Genomic DNA, 21,426 nt, shown 5'->3' with positions numbered 1-21,426 from the left:
TCTATTTTATTTATAATATAGCTATTTTATCTACAATTCTATTTTATTTAATCGCATCGGGTTTAATCGCCCCGAAATAGTTTACTAGACGTCATTGACCAATCATAGCCATTCCTTGGAAGATATAACCATACATTCTTCAGAAAATAACTGTGATTGGTCAATAACATCTAGAAAATTATTCTAGAGCTATTAAACCCGACCACTTGAAAATACCATCCTTTCATTTTGTAATGCTTGTAATTTTTTTTCTATGGTCTCCATGCGCGCGTGTGTTGAGGTTATATGATCTAAAACACATTTCAGTCACATCGATAATATTTTATTGCAGCTGAAATTTTTCATTGACGAAAATGGCTGAAGCAATGCGTCAAACCGTGGCCGGAATGCTCAAAGGCATCGAAAGGTAGGATATTTCTTTCTTATGCTTGTTTCCATAGTGTCTTGTCTGTGTAAATAATCTCTTTAACGAAACTGCTAATGTTTCTTGAAAATATTGCACTGAAATGAAGAATTAAAATTCATTAGAAATATCGCGTATGTTTATTTGTTCTTCTAACTTTTAATTAATTGTTCTTTTTAATCTGTTATCTGTTACATTGAAATACATATATTTTTAGATACAATCCAGATAACCTCACAACATTAGAGAAGTATGTGGAAATACAATCGAGGGAGAATGCTTATGATTTGGAGGCAAACTTGGCTGTTTTGAAGCTCTATCAATTAAATCCACACCGATTTAATATGGATATTACCTGTCAGATACTACTTAAAGCTTTAACCAATCTTCCGCATACAGACTTTGTGCTGTGCAAGTGTTTACTCAGCGAAAAGCTAGTAAGTTTGATTAAAGTATAAGATAATAGTTTTTTTTATGAAAATGCGCTATATATTTATATATTTTATGTAAATATCTAGATGTCTGAAAGTCCCATTAGTCAAATCATGTATCTGGGAGATATCTTGGAACGATGTGATTTTCAGCATTTTTGGGACAGAGTATTATCCATGTCGGAACTTTGCGATAGAATTGTAGGCTTTCAGGATTCAATAAGAAAGTTTGTGTGTCACGTAGTTGGTATCACATTTCAAACAATAGATAAAGTATTATTGGCACAATTGCTTGGTGGTGTGGATGGTATGATCCTAAAATAAAATTCTATATTTTTAATATTACACAATGATAAAATATATTATGTTTCTGCAGATGCAACATTGAAGCATTGGGTAAAAAAGTATGGTTGGAAGGAAGAGAGCAAAACAATAATTTTCATTGCAAATCAAGATGAAAATATCAAGACTAAAAATATTACTGAAAAAATTGATTTTGAAAATGTGGCAGGTTTGATGGCTGCTTGTTTATAAAGGAGCGGCAACTATTTTTTAATAAATTAATCTTATTCATCTAAAATCTTTTATTGGATAAGTTAATCCTTAGTGTTGGTTTCATTAAAAAATACATATATGTATTAATACAATTTTATATAGAATACATGTATATATATGTTTATATTAGATGCATATATGTATTAATGATTTATAAAAATTTTTTTTTTTACACTGAACTTTGACATTTTAAAGATATATTTTTCATATCACCTATTTTCCTTATTTTATTCCTTTTTATAGAGCAGATTCGTTTTGGAACTCAATTCTCCTTTTATATTTTTTTCAATTTTATCTGAGTTTATACAATTACATTTACAGTACTTGTACTGGACTGTACATTCTCTGTATCATAAGAAGCAGATAAAGCAACCTGTGTTTCTGCTGAAGTATCATTTTTTAAAATTTCACGCAAGCCCATAGTGGCATAAGTACTGGGCTCTAGAGACATTTCAATGATTAATGCTTTGTTCTTTCCATCTGAAAATAATATAAATATAATGCAAATGCTTTGAAATAAATGTTTTTTTAAATATATAAATAATGGAACAGCTTACCTGGATCATTGTGCGGAGATGCAAGCTTTCTCATTTCGTCAATATCAGATAAAATAAGATTATCATGTTTATTTTTATAATACATAATTTTCCAAGACACTTTTATTGGAATTTGTAATATTTTTCTATAGGCACCACTTAAACTGTATTTTCTAGAAAGGACAGCAAATGATAGTAATAATTTATTGCTATATTAAAATTGCAGATAAAAACACTTACTTATTATTTTGTTTAAGATCAGTAGTTAATTCATCCTTTGCTAAAAATTCGCCATACCAAGCTTTAGCATACGATGGATATGTAACTTTCCACCCAGGTTGAGGCATAACTACATCAGCTAGAGTGTAATTTGGTAAATCTTCTTCTTTAAGACTTTTTACTACTGAAAAATTATTTTGCTCCAAACTTTCTTCACTTGTTTTACTTGCTTCTGGATCGATATTTATTTCTTCAGAAGAGATAACATCAGTTTCTCTGACATCACCATCGTTTAAAGGATAATTCATAATTTCATCAGTTACATTCTCTTGACAGCTTTGTTTATCATAAACTAGATCACCTACAATTACATTTGTTCCAAATTGTTTTATTCTTCTCGACACAATATGATTCCAAACAAAGCTTTGATAAGCATGAATGTACATTAGTCGAATATTTCGAGGTATAGAATCGAGTGCGCCTAAAGGATTTTTTTCGCCCGACACTTGTAGACCTTTCAAAAGTCGGGCCTCAATCTTATCGATTCTTTTGATCTTTGCATAAGCGGCATGGGCGTCTTTGGTTTCTGCATAAATCTGTCTAGCCTCTGCTAATTCTTTATCTTGTTCTCCTGGTCGCGGTTTCAGAATTAATTCAATTGCTTCATGCCATTTACCTAATTAAATAAATAAAATTATTGTAATATATTTGTTAAATCAAATGCTATGTATTATAATATAGAGAACAATAATAATTACCCTGAAGTAAACGTTTCCCAATTTCGTGTGTGGGTATAGAAGCTACTGTACCAAATCTTTGTAAACCATAATAATTAATGAAACCATTATCGCGCAATGATGTCATCGCTTGCTCAATCTCCTCGTCTGTCCCGCAAACATTTCTTAATGCTATTTTAAACTGATTGCCACGTAGCATGCCCAATTTCAGGCTGTTTTTAGCGTATTTAAAATTTCCTACATATGCGCCATGCGTTCTTTTACTTGCTCTCAGTATGTCGCGTGCATCTACCCTTTTCAAACTCACCCACTGAGTCGTCCATGCTCGACGATCTTTTGTACCGGGATAAGTAAAATTGTTGGGCTGTATTCGCAGATTTATGGCCAATTGATTTAAAGCATCAATTGTATCCATATTCACTTTATGCAATAGAAAGTGACAATAATCGCCATCACGGTTTTTCCAATTTATTCTGCTGTCTTTGCGTATCTTGTGATCTGTGATATAGGAGAAATTAAAAAGTATATAAATTAGATATAAACAAATTTTTATAATATCTCAAGAACTTACCAGTTTTAGTATTTTTAGGAATAATCGTGATAAATTTCTTATCATCTTCGACCGTTGTTTGGCTGATAACATTTGCTAAATTTTGTGCAATTGTATGAATAATTCTGCGTTCAGTTTTGTCTATATTTGTTACATCAATTTGTATTGTACTTGAAGGATTTTCCTTGAGAACTTGCAGTTGATCCCATATCGCCGATGATATCATTGTCTTCAGATCTTCGATATTTACATTATCATTTGAATCACTTGGAATATTCTGATGAGTCAGTTTGGCTACTTGTCCATCGAGGTCTATCTCATTAACATGGAAGTCAGTGTATCTCTCTTTAATTATTGCAGAAAAACCAGGATGTTTGCTGATGTATTCGGTAATTCCTAAATCACATTCTTTCAGTCTAATGCCAACATCTAACTTGTTCTTCTTTGCATTTTCTTCTGGTGATTGATCAAAATTGCGTTTAAAACCTCTTCGGTCAGAATTGTCCTTGCAACCACCTTAACAAGAATAATATTTTTTTAACAGCTGTAGAGTCATACCAAATATTTACTGCTGTAATAAGCGATAAATTACCTCTCCTATTGCGATTTTTATTATTTTGATATTTTCGTTTGGCAAAATTTTTATTCGCAAGAGTGGTATTATCAGCAGACATTGTGAGTGCGTTTGGAAAAAATCTGTGATTATCGCTTATGATTAATATATACTTTACATCTAGTATATATATAAATTAGATTATTTTTCCAAATGCAACTGTTGCGTTTGTTTTAAAAGTCGAATATCTTCAGTGTCAAACAAACACGTGTTGAGAAGAGAACGCTGCCATGTTCTTTCTTATTCTCTGTCTCTGTCATGGTTTTGAATTTTACTCTCATTGTCAGATTTAATTAACTTTTAAAAATCAAATTCAATTTAAATTTTAAAGAAATTTTTACGTTATCTCTCTTCTTTTTTAAAATTTAACCTTTTTAATAATAAAAAGGAAAGAGAGATATAATTCTTCATCTTCGATTGACCGCATGTTGGTAAAGCAATTCTATTTCAAGTTTCGTGGAGTAGTTTGAAGGTGTCACTAATGTTGAATTGCCGCCATATTTCTTTTAATTTTTAGCGCCATTTTATTGTTGCAAGTTCTTCGGTCTCTTCGTGCGCAAATACTCGGAAATATATATCTATCTGCACACTGTACAAGGTACTCAATTATAAATGGTTATATAATAGTAAAAACAAGAAAATTCCAGATTTGGTTTTAATATACAGGAAGAATTATTTATGTGTATCAAAAATGCATAAAACCTATCTTCCTTTCCCTCGTTTAATTTTGCGACAATGGCTTTTAAGATCGCTTCCAATCTTATTTTACTATAGATATATGTACTATAAAATATATTATGATGCTTATATACGAAAATAACTATAATAAATATATGTATATATAAAGTAAAAAAAATTTAGGAGAAAGTTTATGTATATAAATATTTATTAATTTTTTTATTTTACAACTAAATCTAACCAAAATGTTTTACTTTTTAGGATATCATGAAAAAAAGGACCGTCTTCCCTTTTCGCAGTAGAAAAGCGAATCACCGTAGAATTGCTAAAGAATACAAAAGAGTGCAACGAATTCTTCCATTCTAGATACTTGAAAAAGAAGAAAGCGTTGATCGGGCGTGAAAATGTCCCGAGAGTACATCTTGACGTGCGAGAGAACAACGATAAAACACGTACGCGGGATAATCACAACCAGGTAAGCGCGTGGCAGATAAAAAAAAGGAATAGAGGGAAAGATACAGGATCGGATCTATGAGCTCCCCGCAAAATTCGAAATTTCCGGCTGCCTTTTAATGGATTTTTTCCCAGAAAAAAAGTGCTTCATAAATAATTAATCTAAAACTCGAATGTTGTTAAACGATCCATAAAAAGTTGCGGCAGAAGCGAGCAGTCGTGACATGCGACAAGTATAAAAACAAAGGGAAGCGGTCCTGAAGGTGAGCACGCGCCCTTCCTCCCACCACGGACGGCGCGCGCACGAGATTCGCGGCGATGGGGGAGACGGATACACGCGCGAATTACGACGTACGCGGCAGCGGAGGAGTGGGGGAAGGAGGATGCGCGCCGCCGTCAGTTCAACGCGAGCCACGGACGAGTGCGGGTCGCGCGCGTGCGCGCGCGCGAGATTTAACGTTGTGTTTTCCGTCAGTGGGCGTCATCGCGTCCATACGTCGTCGTCGTCGTCGTCGTCGCTGTCATCGACGACGCGTTTCGCGCGCCCGGTTTTCGTCCTCGCTCCTCTGCCCTCGTCGCGAGGGAAATTTTGATAAGTGTGACAGATAACAGATTTACGTGCGATCTTTGTAGGTACGTGACGCCGACGCGAGTCGCCTCGCTCTGAATTCGGCGCTATTCGCGATGCGAAGTACGCGTAGATAAGACGCGGGAAATTCGGATGCGTGTGTCAACGACGCGGTGCTGCCTGTCGACGCGGGATGAGCGCCAGAGAAGTCACCCTCTACGGCGGATCCCCCTGGGGCTTTCGCATGCACGGTGGATGCGACACACATCAACCTCTGCGCATCTCTAGAGTGAGTGAATTTCGCTATATTTGTTTTTCATAATCATGTGATCGCACAATAATAATAAAAGTGACACGTTGAAAGAAATTTATATGGAGTGATTTTTTATTTCGCGGATACTCTTTTTTTTTTCTTATCACGTGATCACGTGATTATGATTATTCTTTTGAAATGATTTGTAGGTCATTATATATATATATATATATAGATTTCGCATAGAAATACGTGATATACACATAACACTATATATTATTTGTTATTTTATATTTCATATTTTGAAATGGAATTGTAACAACGAAGTATCGTACATAATATTATTAATGATAATAATTATCCGCGTGTATTATGTGTGCTATAGAACAGGATATGTCAATCATATGATTTATGTTTAACGGGATACACACACACAAAGTCAAGTGATACTGGAAATGTAACCATAATTATGTCACAATTTGAATATTTTATAAAGATACATATATCGCTGTAATTATTAACCAACAAATATTATATGGGGGCATAGCTAATTTCCATGCAATTCTCACTATCATTATTCATTACATCGCATTACATCGTGTCGATTAATTCGTCAAATTTCCGTCGGATATTCTTACATCCGTTTATCGCGAAAGCGCCGATGAAAAAAAATGTATTATTAAAAAAAAAACTCGAGAGAAAGGTTTTTCCTCATTATTATCCAATTTAACAGCGCATCTTGGACTTGTCGTTTATCGTGAGTGGTGAAACGAGATAATCGCGTAAGTGGAAAAAGTTGCATCGATCCGCCCGTGTCATGCCGTATACTTTTATCACTGAACTCGCCACCATAATTTTCTCGGCAACCACTGCAAATCTATATCCACTTTCATCTGCTTTATTTAGTTTACGAGAAAGTAGAAATTCGCCATAAAAATTCTCTTTTACAAGAAACAAATTTTCTCTACAAGAACGAAAATAATTATCGTACATCATATATTTATTATTGGCCGATAGATTGTGCAATTTATTTACTTTCGATTAGATCTCTTAATTTATATTGGAATTTCCTGTTTGTCCGACGCGAATTAAAGAGGAGAGTGCAATTGCGAAATCATAGGATAAATCTGCTTATCTTTATGCTCCTTTTTCTTAATGTTGGGTCAGAATTAGAATAATTTTTTTTTTCACTTTTTTCTCATGTTTCACTTTGATCGATGCTTCCTGCTGAGTAAGCTCTTGTTGCATTTTTATTACAATTTGAATAATCAATTTTTATGACACTTTGACATTTATAATTTCTGATAAAATTATAATTTCTTTAAATTGAACGATCCATAATTCATAATTCATTCAATTTGGAACATGTTGAAAAAGTGATAACATAACTAATAATTTTCAAGAAAAAGGATAAAGAAAACAAGATTTAGGACAGTGTTTTAAAGATTTTGATGTCGTTCTAATGTGTTCAATATTTAAATACCTGCCTAAAAATTATTTTATACAGTTCAATAGATTATTTATTTTTATTCGTGAAAAATAAAAATTATTTTCAAGCGCACTCTCTAGGAAATCCGATTGCGGCGGAAGTAATTTATTCGACTTCTGTAATCGCGAGAGAGAAAGACAACGCATAATTGCGACTATAACACGAATAGTTATCGCGCTAGGTCGGCTAGCTACAATTTCAGACATTCGATAGTTGGGTCTGTTGGCGAAGGCCAGCTCTATAAGAGCCTTGGCGTGACTTTCCTACCGTTGCCACGTGTGCCATCGTAAATGCTGACGAATCTCATTTTATTCTATCGGCGGCACTCGGGTCGACCACGTGCTCGACTTAAATTATGAACATAACGCGAATGTTGTCTCTCGCGAGATGCGATCGATTCTGGCACGCGGATCCTCTGGCTAAATTTTCTTCGTGGATAAAATTGGAGTAGAGTTAATAAATACACGCCGCGAAATATGCGCGCGTATTTCCGTAAATATATTCGTTTCAATCTCTAAATTGACGTCTTCACCTCTCTTAATCATTCAAATCTGATGATCTTGTATTATAATCTACGTAGGTGTTGCTTGACTTGATACGCGTTATATTTCAAGACAGTTAACACTATTTTTAATCAATTAAATGTCGATATTTCCACGTAAATCGTATAATTTGCATTGAAAAATTTTGATGTTAGTTTCGAAGATACTTCCCACGTGTAACTTGCTCGCTATCGCACGACACGTGACCTTTTATTATGTAACGTAGATGAGATGTTGTGACGCGATGATTCATAAATGTTACAAGCACGCAAATTGTTGCAACGTAAGCCGTGAGACAGAACTTTGTTTGAATTGCATATTAGGCACGTGACATGAATATAACATTTTACTGCGCTAACGCGGAAAATACGCTTCAAGTCGGGATGCGAAAACATTCTTCCTCTCTTGATGCGGGTCAAAGGTCGCGTTAAAATTACGGTAATTCACGCCGTATTTTCAGTTCGTGAAACATCATCGCGTCTCTCGAAGGAATTTCCACATTTTCCTTGATAGTGATGATTTTATCGTCGTAACCTTAAGATTTACTCGTCGGAGCAAATGGCATTTAAAAGTCTAGCATTTATTTAAATCTTGTAACAGAAATAACTGTTTAAGCATGATAAGCGTGCTTACATTATTACTCGAACCAAATTTTAATTAACTCTATGAATAAATACGCGATGATTGCATAAATTTGCCAGGTAAAAATTAATTTATTCGTACATTGTTATCTTGATGTTACTGACCGGACAACTGCGCGCTGATACGTGTGTACACAGCTTAAATTCGAAGCTTAATCGGTTAATATGTTATTTGACGAAGAGATACAACGACGTTCTTTCATATATGATCTCTAAGCGCTTATCAGTGCCGTCTATGCAGAAAATTATTCTCTCTCGAATGAGCAGCACGTGTTCGGTATTAACGTTTCATATCGTACGTTTTATATCCTCTCGGATGTAGGACGTATCGTTGTCGGCAAAAAATTCGGAGTAACCTAACCGAAAAATGAAGCAACTCTTTCTCTCTTTCTCTCGTTTTAAGTTACATTAAAGGTGACAAACTGCAAATGCAAGCAATATGAAAAAAATAAAGGGAAGGATATCACATGACATTGGCATCGCGTTTTCAAGGCCGCAGAAACTGGCACGCATTTGTGACGCAATCGCGTGTGAACCGGTAATGCGAGAGGAGTGTGTTGTCTCATGCTGCGACAATTAGTAGGTACGATTGTACAACACTTTGCGGCTGCGAGAGACAAAACAGCTCTTGTTTTAACCGGCATTATTAGAATATCTATGCTGCGAAAGTCATCTTCGAAGGCTGCTTTTTTTCCGCGACTATGGATTACTTTGACGCTTTCCTTCTTTGCGCCGACAGTTTCTTTAATCTTTGTACGGGCGAGTCGTCTCAATCAAGGAAAGATGCTTGTAATAATTGGAGTAATTGTGCGGGAATATAACGCCGGCGAAAAGGAGCGTAAGAATTTAATCAAAATTTTTTCTCCGCGAACTATTGGATTCCGTTTCAATGATCATCGCGATTATTAGGGAAATTTGAAAATTTAAATACTCGTGATGAGAGCGATTGTTCAGACTACGCTTTGTTCGCGTCAGAATGAACATTTATAGCGATAATAGGCAGTTTATGCTTATGAGCGCAAATGGATTAAAGGTTGCGTCCTATTCTTCCGTCCTGCGATGGTCTTGCTTAATACGGTGACCCTGTTAGCGATTACGAGCACTTTAACGATACAACATATTCAAATGGAGACTGCGCGATTTTAATGTCAATTATATGTTTCTCGTATTTAGAAAGTGTATAATCTTTTATTAAGTAAAGAAACGGCGCAATTTGTATAATTTTCGTGAGTCGAATTTTCGCTGAAACGAATCTGCCACATTAGCGAGGATTAAAGGACGAAACACGAGGAGGACATCGTCCTTTGCGACGCTTTTTGGAGGGTCGCAAAATTGCAATCAAAATTTACAAGGCACATTTCCGCCGTTAAATCTATGCTATAAATGTTAATAAGTCCTGGGAGAGAGAGAGAAAGAGCGACACGTTTCATCGGGACTAAAGTTCCACTTTAAGGCTCTATTCCATAATCCTAGGTCTCTAGTTCTCGCGTTCCTACGTCGGCGATGTTTCATTTTAATGCTCGCACGTGAATATATTTCGTTCGCCGACCGCCTGTCAGACTCACTTCGTTTTCTGTTAAACTGAAACCGGTCACGTGCTATCGACTTTGCACACGGAATTCCACGCAGAGCTGTCTTCGATCATTTATTAATTCTCGAAACATACATGCATCGGAATTTTAAGTCCCGACGAAGGGACTTAAAATCGTTTCTTCCTCGCAAGATACAATGAAGCTTCAAACTTGCCGATATAACTTTGAACAAAGTGTCTAGCTCGAAGCTATCGCCTCTCGATCGGCAGCGTTGTAGCTTCCTTTTTCTTTTGAGGAAGGTATCAGAAACAAAACTTTATACCACGTATTTGCAATCGACTGCATTATAGACTGTGGAGAGAGAGAAAGTACGATATAATTTATTCGCATATTTTTCCTATCTTGTAATTTCGCGTGCGTCTTAAAACTTCTTTACGACGAGGCTCTCCTTGGAGCGTGTCGAATGTATAAGTAATCGCGGCATTTTCGATCTCTATGCGCGCGGAATATAGCTTATCGCTATGATGAGCGATGACGGGGTGGTTAATCAACGAAAATAGACACGTAAATAGCAACGTATAGCGGCTCGGTTGCACCACCGGTTGCGGATACGCCATTGCTCGCCTCGTAATGTAACGTTCGAGTTAAGCTAAACGTCCGCTCTCATCCACGGAGCTGGGATAACGGATTTTATCACGGAGGCAAATAAATTATCCAACGAATCTTATTATTTCTCGCGCGCTTGTTGTCGGCGATGCTCGTGCGTTTCAGATGAGCGCGAATTACACGCCACGCGGCTTTTTACATTAAATCTACTCGAGACGGGAAACATATTTTTTTAATTAAATATTATAGAAATTACTTTCTTTCTCTCGGTAGACAAATTCGAAGATCGAGTGTTGATTTAATGACTAGTTTTCTCGATCTGACGGACGTGTTTGAAAGCGAGAGAGATGTTTCATCTCGTTTATTAAAAATATCTATCGTGATATTAACTCGTTTAGCTATCGTGCCTATTCATCCGCCGGTTGAATGATCGCGACTTGACATCTCTCGACGCACGCAAGTAAGATACACGTTGTGGGCGGAGCGCGAGAAGCGAAGGGTTAAGAAGCTCGGTGCAATTTTTTTCCGGCGTACATAGACGATCGTTTATTGACTATCGAGCATTAGAAACGAGCAGCTATGCGTCTACCTCCCTCTCTCGGTATCAATTTGGTGCGCTCGCTCTCTGACCCCGGGGCAAACGACCATTAATTCACACTTATCTCCCGCGTTCACGGGGTCATTTCATCGGTACGTTTGCGTTCTCGGATAAAATGACGAATCCTCTCGATGGCGGGATTCCCGTTCAATCGGCGGACAGGCATTGCCGGATGCAAATTGGACCGAATGCGGAATGCGCTTCGGATACAACGCGTCCGTTAAAAATAGATATTCGCCACAGACCGAGTATGCGTCCAGCTCGATACGCACTATTCGATTAATACGCGAGTTGCTTCTTGGAGGAATGTAAAGCGCGCGCGCGTCGATCATTTTGATTGAACGCGGTCGAATTTCTGATCCACGAGAATTATTCTCTTCCGTTCGAATTATGCGGCATGTTTTATCACAGCCGCGCGAGATCGCCCAACAATAATTGGGAATAATAATCAGAACAGCAGTGATACTCGCCTCCCCGAAATGCCAAAGTTTTCGATAATGAAATAAATTAATAGACGCGCGCGGGCTTATATTAATTGAACATAAATTGTCATTTGGATGTTTCGCTTATCGAGATTGAGCATCTTGCACGCTCGGTCCGGCGCGCGCGGTCGAATGATTCGATTTACAACGGATGAAAATCAGGGCATTTAACTTTGCAATCTACAATTCCAAATTGCGTTACTCGCGCCAGCATTTCGCTGCGGTTTGAGGAGCAGAGCCGCGAGAGCTGCGCCGTGGCTTAATTCATTGTTCAAAGCTGCGAGCGTAATAACGTGACGGCATGAAAGCCGTCGAGCTTCGCAACAAGACCGTTAACGACGATAAGTAACGCACCCCGACTCGAGACATGACATTAATAGAAACTTGTAACTCGGTCCAAGTACTTTGCACTACGAATACGGGAACGACAACATTGTGCCATTAATACATTCCCCTCTCCCTCCCGCTCTCTCTCTCTCTCTCTCTCTCTCAATCTTGGAGAGCACGAGGTGGAGCCGTCGCGCGCTTTACTCCTTTCCGCCCGTAAAAGTAATCGATCGCCGCCGCCTGCAGACTCGCGCAGCGCGCTTGCAGCCCGCACGCCGGGCTGCATAAGAGTAGGCGTCGTCGCCCCGACACCTGGCTACGCCAATGGTTGCGGCATCAGCCCCAGGGATGTCCCGATATATTCAACGAGACGATATCTTTGTGATAGCGAATATTATTATCTTTATCTTAGCTAGTATCGATGGCCAAGGGTATCACTACGGGTGGCTCCACGAATTATGCAATTTCGATATTATTAGGAAGGGATCTCTTCTTTAGAAAGAAGAGAAATCTTCTTAAATCTAATATCGAAATTGCATAATTATCCTCGAATAGTGAAATATCTCTATCTAAAGAAGAGATCCTTCTCCAGAGATCCTTCCAGAATCTCTTTAGATAGAGATATTTCACTATTCAAGGATAATTAAGAGAGCGAGATTTTATAATGATAAATTAATCGATGAGAATATATTACGTATATCCTCATGCAAGTGGCGAATGAAGAAAGTGATGTCAGAGTATCATTAAATCCTAGACGTCCCTAGAGGCGAAACGCTGCTCGGCTGTTGCCAAGGATTTAATAACTGTGTGCATTCGATCGCAAGCGCAAGTTTGATGTCTGGCCATAAATTTGCCCCGACGATCTCCGGGCCGTGCGTTTGGCGCGTAAATAAATGCTAAAGCCACCGCCGCCGCCGCTGTCTAATGAATAATGGACGGCGCAATTCCGAGCACCTGATAACACCTTTGTTTCTACCGCTATGAACGTGATAACGACAAGGTCAGGGAATATATTGCCGCGATGGCAATTATACAATATACTCGACGTTTACGGCGATCTTGAAACGTTCTTTCTGAGACGGTGGAGGAAGAGGGGAGGAGAGAACGTACATGCATATTTTATGTGAGGAATGCACTTTGATCCGTCCATTATCATAGTCACTCATGTCTCTACGAGGTAAAAAATCTTAAAGAGCAAAGCTCCTTCTCAAAATTTATTCAAAAAATGCAAACGAGACTCAAGCTTGCCATTTACGACAGCGGGTATTTAGGTCACTGGGTTCAGGATGATTTTTTTGCATAATGTCAAAACTCCGCTTAGGAATTAGCGATGAAGGTCAGCCACCTCTCGCGGTGACTCGTCGCGACCGCGCGCGTTTCCGCAGCTCGAGGGGCCTTTGAATGGGCGAGGGGCAAATGGCCGCTAATAGCATTTTGACGAGCCACTCGTACGACCCCGATGTTGTACATACATATGACGACGATTGTGTGTCTGCGGTGGCGCACGTTCCGCGGGTGCAAGAGGGGCCCCTTGCGCTCTTTAGTTCATTGGTCATTCCGGCAAAGGGAGAGAGAGTCGGTGACTCACTCGCTCGTTCGCGCCTGCATTCTCCCTGTCGACGTTTGCCCTCTCTGAGAAAGAGAATGTGCTCGCCCCGTTTCGAACTAGCGTTCGCTTACGCCCGCATAACAGGGCCCCGCTGTGTGACTACGCCTCTCCGCAGCCCTGTCGTCTACTCTCGATACTTATCGTCGTAGAACGAGTTAGTGATCAGGAACGTGTCCGGTATCGTCGAGGCCCCAAAACCGCGTTCATCATTTACGATTCGTTATCTCTGCGCTCTTTAGGATTAGATATTTATTTGATTAAAAATTTTCATTTTATCACGTTTCTTTTTTTCTCTTATTTTTATCTATCATAATTATAATCAATTTTAAAATTTTTATTACTTTTGTTCAATTTTTATTTGCCTTAAATTATTTTTTTTTATTTTACTACAATTTTAATCAAAGATTTTTAACTTTTTGATATTCAATTAAAAGTAGAAATATATTATATATGAAAGCAAATTATATTGAAAGTACCAAAATTGGGTTATGAAATATTTCTTTTAATTATGATTTTTGATCATAAATATTTCCTTTTGCGCAAGGGAATGTTTCCCTTCTCATCATTGAATATGCCGCCTTCTTCGGCGTATTCCGCGCACTCCGTTCTTCCTTGGGAATCTCGATGGAGCCTCGTAATGACGGGCCTGAGGGTCCCATATGCCTTCGCCGCGTCGAGGCGACCGCGCCGTCGTTTCTTGGGCCAGTGGCAGCGATTCCTCGCCCGCGTACGATCGAGAGACGTACGTTCCCGATCGCCGCTCGTTCCAGGCGCACGTGTTTCTTCGCTCCTCGAGTACGAATTATCAAATAGCGCGATCGCAAGTTTGTTATCGGAATTCGCGATTCGTATCTAACTAATGGATTTTTAATTTCGCGCCATTTCGATAACGCGGATGAGCGGGGACCGACGCCTTATCGGATCTGCGTCGTTGTTTCGCTAGTCGATGACGAACTACGGCTCTTTGTGCGGAGAGAGAAAGAGAGGGAAAAATGGTGCTCCGATAAAAAAAAGCCTGTTAAATGATCGATGAATGTGTCGGATTGATACAGCTCGACGAACAGGAACGCGAACGCCTGAGTCATATCGATGGTGCAAGACTCGATAGCGGCTTTTTTTTTCCGCGCGAAAACAGGGAAAGCTTTGTGCTACGTGTGCCACACCGCGTACGCCTCGTAAGAGCTTTGAGAATTCATCGCTCGTGTCCTGAGAAACGCGGAAGTCGCGCTTGCGAAGCGGTCCGGACATTTCAAAGTGTGAGAATCCCTCTAATGTTCAATTGACGTTGAAACGAGAAGACGCGAGAGAGAGATTGGTGAAAAGGATCGTTTCGAGCATTTCTTTTCCTCTCGAGAAAAGGAGGATTGAATTTTGAGCCAGATTCTTAGAAATTTCCTAGAAATTGCGAGTTGCGGTGTGAAACTACTACAGTGTATCAATGTTGTCAATGAGACGAAATTGCATCCGGCATCGAAGGCGATTGTGCGCGACGATGATTTAGAAAAGTGCGCGCATTTGTAGAGCAAGTAGTCATCATCAAGCGCGCATACAATCGCGCGTGCTTCAGGAGCAGGAGAGATTGCGATCGAGAAAAATCTCTTCACAATGGTTCACACGAGTTACGCGCAATGGGCTTGCTTGCCAAGCACATACCGGAAAAAGGTTTGTACGCTAATTCCTATGCGTTCGATCTATGTGACACATGTGTCACGTGAAAGGGAGCGTTAAAGAAAGCGTAAATCAAACGCTTGTCGCGCTCCTAAAGTAAATGTGATACAAATTTAAAGGGAATCGCGGATAAGAGAGAAAGAGATGTAGAGATCTCTGCAAATAATTTTACATAAAAGCCGTTTCGTACGAAAAAGTTTTATCTCAAACTGATGCATATATATATATATATATTTTTTTTTTATTTCACGAGACCTCGTTTATGATGAATACTGCGGATAGTTTGAAGGGAGTTGGATTCTCGCAGCCAGCAGGGATTATGTTCTCTCGCCGAAAGGCGCCTTTAATTCCGTAACAATCGTAACTTAAGCGGCCGCTCGAGGCTTTAATTGCGAGAGAGTCGGAGATCTCTTTTTCTCTTCCTCTCTCTTTCTTTCTCTCTCAATCTCGACGAGGGCTGTAGCTCGCGGCGCTATTCGGGAAGCAGACGCTGGTATTTATCTGCGAACACGCAGGATGTAATCATCTGACATACGCAAAAAGATGAGTAGAAAGTCTTACGAGATTAATAGGCAGAATCACGCCGAAATTAGACAGCGAAGTATAACGACAAAGTATAGCATCACAATGATGATGATCTGTCGTGACGTAAACATCGCTAGATTTCTCCGTCGACTAGAAACTTGACGTGCAATTGAAGGAATGCTTTCTCGTGTTAGAGCGCAGCTAGATACACATTCGGGTATAATGAAATTTTTTTTCTAGATTCAACCGGAAATATCTATAACCGCGCGCTCTTGACTTCAGAATAAGAGTATCGTACGCGAGCATACCCGCAAATATTTGCGCGTCCAACGTTTGCTCCGCGCACACCTCGGAAAAAATATCGACCGAGACCACATTCTTCGAAGGGAAGGTCGCCCATAAAAGCTTTATTCGCTTATTATACATAATGCATTCCTCTTAATATTTCTCTTCGCTTCAATATGCGTAATATCACGATTAGCGATGTAACGAAACGCAATGTTGGAGTATTCCAAGTTGAATCTGGAAAGAAATAAAGATGAATTATTTACAAGAATAAATAAAGTATATATTAAATATAAGATAAAATGAAATAAAAAGTTACATTTCTCGCGTTAAAATTGTAGCTACATTTTTTACTTAAAAATCGAGTCGATTGCTGACCGAATCTCGAATAAGAAGACTGTTCGATCGATATGCATTTCGCACTGAATGTGGAAATTTGGTGTCATATTGTTAATAAAAATGCGCTCTATCAGCCGATGCTTTATAAATAGCTCACCATTATGAAAGTCGTCTCTTAATTCAGTTTACCGCTCGATACGTCAATATCGAGGTGCAGCGGGTCCTTGGACGCGAACCTTCGCGTCGCGTGTTTACCCGACATTATTACCTGCAGACGAATTGATCTTTACTCGCTCCAACAACCGCCATTATTCCCGGGTTCCTTCTCTCCCCTTTCGCAACCCCCGCGGGATCCCGCAAGTAGCAGAAGAGATGCGCGAGACGGATGGTATCGGCGGTGATTGCGAAAGTCACGTAGCTGCTGATTGCGGTCTTGTTCTCTCCGGCTTCATCCGTGAATCTCTAATTGCATTATGCGTGTACGCATGTCGTATATGCGTTAGAATCATCCGATAAGAAGGCGAGTTACATCAAAACATAACGCGTTTTAACGCCCACGGAGGTGAAAAGAGAAAATGTCACATAGCTTCAAAGATAACTGATGAAGAACCTTTCTCAATCTTGATGATTCTGTTGAGAAGGAAAGCATTATCGAATAACGATAATAAAGAATCAACGAAAGAAATTGATCGCGAATCTGGAACTCTCTTTAATTTAATTTAATTACTTTGTATAATTTTTAATCTAATCTTTTGCATGAAAAGTTTGAAACTATTCTGACATATCGATCTGTCAATGCACAGGGAAACTATAGATCGGAGCGTGTTTTGAGTCATGGTGAAGTTATGGCGTGTTTGTATCAGAAAACTCCGGAGATGACGGACGGTATTTGAACTCTGACCACCCAGGTTGTGGAGTCCGAGTTGTTACCCGCTATACCAGAGGTTCTCAAATTGCGGGATCTGTCAAAGGGCAAACTTTCTTTTATCCAGAGAGAGCTTTAAAAACCGTGATTATATTTGTCGTATATTTATGATTGAGATCTCTTGGATCTCAATTGATAATATTACATATAAATATTCCATCTATTTTTTTATGTATTTTGCACATTGCACACAATTTTTTTATTTATTTATTATCGCGCGGTTAGAGTTCTACAACTGCAGACTCCTTTTTGCATGCATGCACTGTGGCGTCGCAGATAATTCAAGTGGTCTTCTTTATAAACGAAGGGGACTAACAAGACACAAGGGATGCGCAAAAAGCTCCTGGGTTGTAACCGATGCTTCTTGGTTTACGATTAAACGTCATAACAAGAGCAGCGATTGTGGCTAATTAATTCCAGATCTGCAAGCCTGAGACCGAAAACATACGTGGTTGTTACAGACGGTCTTCTTGTCGTATTTCGATTATGCCTCACTAATTGTATGCGTATAGCATAAGTGTAAAACATAGCATCTATCCGACAGATAGTATGTATATATGTATATATGTGCTGAATTTATATATACAATATAATTATAGGATAAACATATATAAATAGGATAATATTATTTTTTTTCTCCATCATATCTCTTAATTTTTTGCTTAAATTGCGAAATAAAAATATTGAGAGAGATATTGAGATCTCTTATTTCTCGATAAAAAAGAAATGTAAGTTAATAAAATATCGATAAGATTTAAAGATTCGTCTGACATTAGCCAAAACACTTGTTATTCGTCGTCGATGATCTTATAAGGATTATGACCAACTACAGCTATATCTATTAACATTGACCTGAAGGCGCACCCACGCGCCGAATAAGTCAGGTGGACTCGCCTCATCACGTATGTATCCCGCATCGTTGACCCTAAATCTAACACGATTCGCCTTATCACGCGCGTTGCACACGCGCGATGTGGGAGGGGCGGGGGCGTCTTACGTGAGCATTGCAAACATACCTGCGACGACGGGTCGTGGACTGTTACCTGCATCGCGATCGCGTAATGATCTCGATCTCGAGGTCGCGTTAGTGCGATTGCAATGCCGGTGCGCGCGTTCCACGATCGGATATCGAGTATGAACGCGCGATATGCAATCGTAGATTGCACGTAATAATTAAGAAAGTATCACACGCGTAAAACGAGACACAAGCGCGTGCGTGCGATGTGTAACGGAAATGTAAGGAGGTCTTATATAAGGCACTGTGGTTGTATTGTGTATTAAAAGAAAAAAAATAAGCGTCTTTTTGATATAATCATACCAAGGTGGATTCAAAGTCGATGATTAATCGATTAATAAAATGTTTGAGAAAAATCAGGTCTTTGTCTATAAATATCGGTATGACAATTTTACTTTTTCAGATTAAAATTATACGATGTCATCTTTGGATGAAATTTAACATCGATTTTAGAGAAATTTTAAACTCGATCTTTTCTATGAAAAAAAGTCGCGGGAGATATTCACTGGTATCTCGATAGATAATGAAATTTTTTATTAATATTAATTCGTTTAATAACATACACGCGTAATGTAATTTCAATGATTTACGGCCGAATGTCTGTGCGGAATTACGTCGTATTCAAGCGGGGTGAGTAGATGGGGAGCCTCGGGGAGTCGGGGGAGCGTGGGATGGACCAAGATCAAGACGAGAGGTTCGCGGGATATAGAGAGATGGACGAGGTGCGGTCCGGCGGAGAGAACCCGGTTCTAATATTGTCCTAGGCCAGTCCCTCTCTCTCTCTCTCTTTCTCAGTGAACCAACCGGACTCGGTGCCATCGGCCACGCTGAAAACACATCTCAGCGCGATTTTTTGTTCGGCGAATTTGCGCGTTTCGCATGAGACGAGAAGAGACATCGGGTGGATAGTTGTGCGTGGCGATTGTGGCGGGTGTCGTGAAAAGCGGATTCGGACGACATCGGTGACGGGAAAAACGGGGAAAGCTCGCCGGAAAATCAATGGAATAAAACATCCAGGAGAAAATACACAGTGAGTGGTGGGCGATGATTAAGCGCGCCAAGATGGAAATTACTATGGGGATCAAATTCGCGATTTCTTTTAGTAAAAAAAGAGAGAAAGAGTAAAAGAAGAGAAAAGAGAGAACAGATAGCAAGAGATATAAAATTGAAGAATGTACAATAGATTGAAAGTAGATATACTTCATTTTAATGACATTGTCTGTGAATTTGAAGCGTCAATTTTTCTCAACTAGAACGATCGGATGTCAATTTTTTTAATAAACAATTGTTGTAATCGTCGTTAAAAATCATTGTGTAATGTCGATTTGTAACATTGAGATACATTCGTACGCGGACAATATTATTGGAAAGTATTTCAGATCAATTTCATGATCAAACATATTTTTTATCGCGATTTAACTTTTTCATTAATTACGTGCTCTATTTTTAAGCACGTTTTATCGGCAAATAAAACGGACGAAAGTTTTTAACCGCGAAGAAAAATATTATTCTCTTTTTCTCTCTCACATGCAGTTCCATTAATATCCGTACCGTATTTTTCCACCGTACGTTTCCTGTACTTATTATGGAACAAGCATGTACTTACATCTTGGAAGAAAAGAAAGAACGAATGTAATAAGTGTAACCGGAAAGAATAGACCTATATATATCATTCATATAATTAACCGGAAATTCTTGATAATGCACAGAAAAAAAGGACATTCTTATTTTGAAAATATTTTTAGTTTTAACATGGAAATCTTGAAATGAGATTATATTGCGTTAATTAAAGAAAAATATAATTGCTTGAATAATTGCTTACTTGAATGAAGCCATTTTATATAGTTCAATCAAGAAAAATATATTCTTATGATTTAAGATTTAATTTTCTTGAATGGAAAAGAAACAATGTTGGATAGAAAATAACATTTTTAAATCAGATTATAATTTTCTTAAAGTAGAATTAAATAATTATATATTCTTGAGGTGACAATTACAATATTAAAATAAGACTATAATATTGTTGAAATTTAAAATTATTAAATTCTCCTAAGAAGATTATAAATTATTGCGTATGTACGAAACAATGAACGCGTTAGTTTAAGTATATAAGTTTTGATTTGACACTTATTTTTTTTCTGTGTGCTTTTTTCTTAATATACATATTTCAAATATGCATTTAGATTGTAAATTTAATATATATATTTTATATTGATAGGAGGAAAAATATTAATCAAATATTTTTTTGAGCGAATAAAAATCGGTGAAACATGTTCGCGCAAATATCGACCGCGAAATAATATTGCAGCTTTTTTCGTATTTTCGTATTGTTTCCGTCTCCCCGATTCTCTTTTTTATTCATTTGATAATTTTTTCGCTTTATGCTGAACGAAATGTTTCATTACCGAAAGAATAGACTCTATTCTCGCTTTATAGAATATATGAATTATTCGCCTTCGCTAAAAACGGTACCATGATCGATCGCGAGTCGAGAGTACGGGGTCACTACTGTGTGCAGGGTTATTATCGGTCTACTTGCAGGTGACATCGATAGGATCGATTTGACCCGGCAAAACTTGATTTGATTTCCGATAAATTAACGATGATGTTTTGCTCGCGCGTGAAATTGAAAATAAGCGATTGACACATGAAAAATAAATTTTTTGCCTTGCATATTTATACGAATCTTGTATACATGTTCACGCTTTCGCTCGCAAGGCAAATGCGGTTTGGGGGATGCACGAGAAACTTGAGACGCCTCGACCAAAGCGTGTGGCTATTTTCAATTCGGAAAGCTTCGTGCAAGCTCATCGATCGAAGGTCATCGGATGACGGTATCGAGAAACG

General features: G+C 38.4%; 3 protein-coding genes and 1 long non-coding RNA gene across 11 annotated transcripts in view; 3 read left to right on the top strand and 1 right to left on the bottom strand.

The window, feature by feature from the left end:
* The first annotated feature begins 246 nt into the window (after positions 1-246).
* On the top strand, positions 247-1,568 carry Eif3k (eukaryotic translation initiation factor 3 subunit K). The gene is made up of 4 exons (XM_083087887.1): positions 247-406; positions 621-840; positions 922-1,141; positions 1,211-1,568. Exons 1-4 carry the CDS (start codon positions 354-356, stop codon positions 1,366-1,368), a joined length of 651 nt encoding a protein of 216 aa, XP_082944013.1. The 5' UTR covers positions 247-353; the 3' UTR covers positions 1,369-1,568.
* On the bottom strand, positions 1,216-4,432 carry Pus7 (pseudouridine synthase 7). The gene is made up of 6 exons (XM_083087858.1): positions 4,024-4,432; positions 3,453-3,947; positions 2,903-3,379; positions 2,166-2,820; positions 1,947-2,098; positions 1,216-1,869 (listed from the first exon to the last, which is right to left on the bottom strand). Exons 1-6 carry the CDS (start codon positions 4,103-4,105, stop codon positions 1,691-1,693), a joined length of 2,040 nt encoding a protein of 679 aa, XP_082943984.1. The 5' UTR covers positions 4,106-4,432; the 3' UTR covers positions 1,216-1,690.
* LOC145964786 (uncharacterized) lies at positions 4,077-5,383 on the top strand. The gene is made up of 3 exons (XR_014436555.1): positions 4,077-4,475; positions 4,562-4,642; positions 4,984-5,383. It is a non-coding gene; the product is annotated as an uncharacterized LOC145964786 (long non-coding RNA).
* Positions 5,384-5,585: 202 nt separating this feature from the next.
* Positions 5,586-21,426, top strand: part of Cap (Cbl-associated protein) — a 70,983-nt gene continuing 55,142 nt past the window's right edge. For 7 of the 8 annotated variants that reach the window (XM_083087819.1, XM_083087818.1, XM_083087811.1 and 4 more), the window contains exon 1: positions 5,586-6,032. In XM_083087819.1, the coding sequence (XP_082943945.1) occupies positions 5,937-6,032 (96 nt within the window). In that variant the 5' untranslated portion in view covers positions 5,586-5,936. Of the gene's footprint in view, positions 6,033-14,554; positions 15,485-21,426 lie in introns of those variants that run through there. The other variant, XM_083087812.1, reaches the window with a different exon arrangement.

The sequence above is a fragment of the Camponotus vicinus genome, unplaced genomic scaffold (assembly GCF_025532165.1).
Source record: "Camponotus vicinus isolate PSW18456_S1 unplaced genomic scaffold, iyCamVici1.0 SCAF_14, whole genome shotgun sequence".
Classification (NCBI taxonomy): Eukaryota; Metazoa; Arthropoda; class Insecta; order Hymenoptera; family Formicidae; genus Camponotus; species Camponotus vicinus.
Note: the sequence above shows the minus strand (reverse complement) of the source record. Positions and strands in the feature narration are given on the sequence as shown.

What these genes read in the sequence shown, in the direction of transcription:
- Pus7 (XM_083087858.1), bottom strand. Translation starts at nt 4,105, where the DNA reads ATGTCTGCTGATAATACCACTCTTGCGAATAAAAATTTTGCCAAACGA. An exon ending in TAAAAATCGCAATAGGAGAG is followed by an intron (nt 3,948 to 4,023) that starts GTAATTTATCGC and finishes ATTCTTGTTAAG; the next exon opens with GTGGTTGCAAGGACAATTCT. An exon ending in TGGGAAACGTTTACTTCAGG is followed by an intron (nt 2,821 to 2,902) that starts GTAATTATTATT and finishes TTATTTAATTAG; the next exon opens with GTAAATGGCATGAAGCAATT.
- Eif3k (XM_083087887.1), top strand. Translation starts at nt 354, where the DNA reads ATGGCTGAAGCAATGCGTCAAACCGTGGCCGGAATGCTCAAAGGCATC. An exon ending in ATGCTCAAAGGCATCGAAAG is followed by an intron (nt 407 to 620) that starts GTAGGATATTTC and finishes ATATATTTTTAG; the next exon opens with ATACAATCCAGATAACCTCA. An exon ending in ATTGCTTGGTGGTGTGGATG is followed by an intron (nt 1,142 to 1,210) that starts GTATGATCCTAA and finishes ATGTTTCTGCAG; the next exon opens with ATGCAACATTGAAGCATTGG.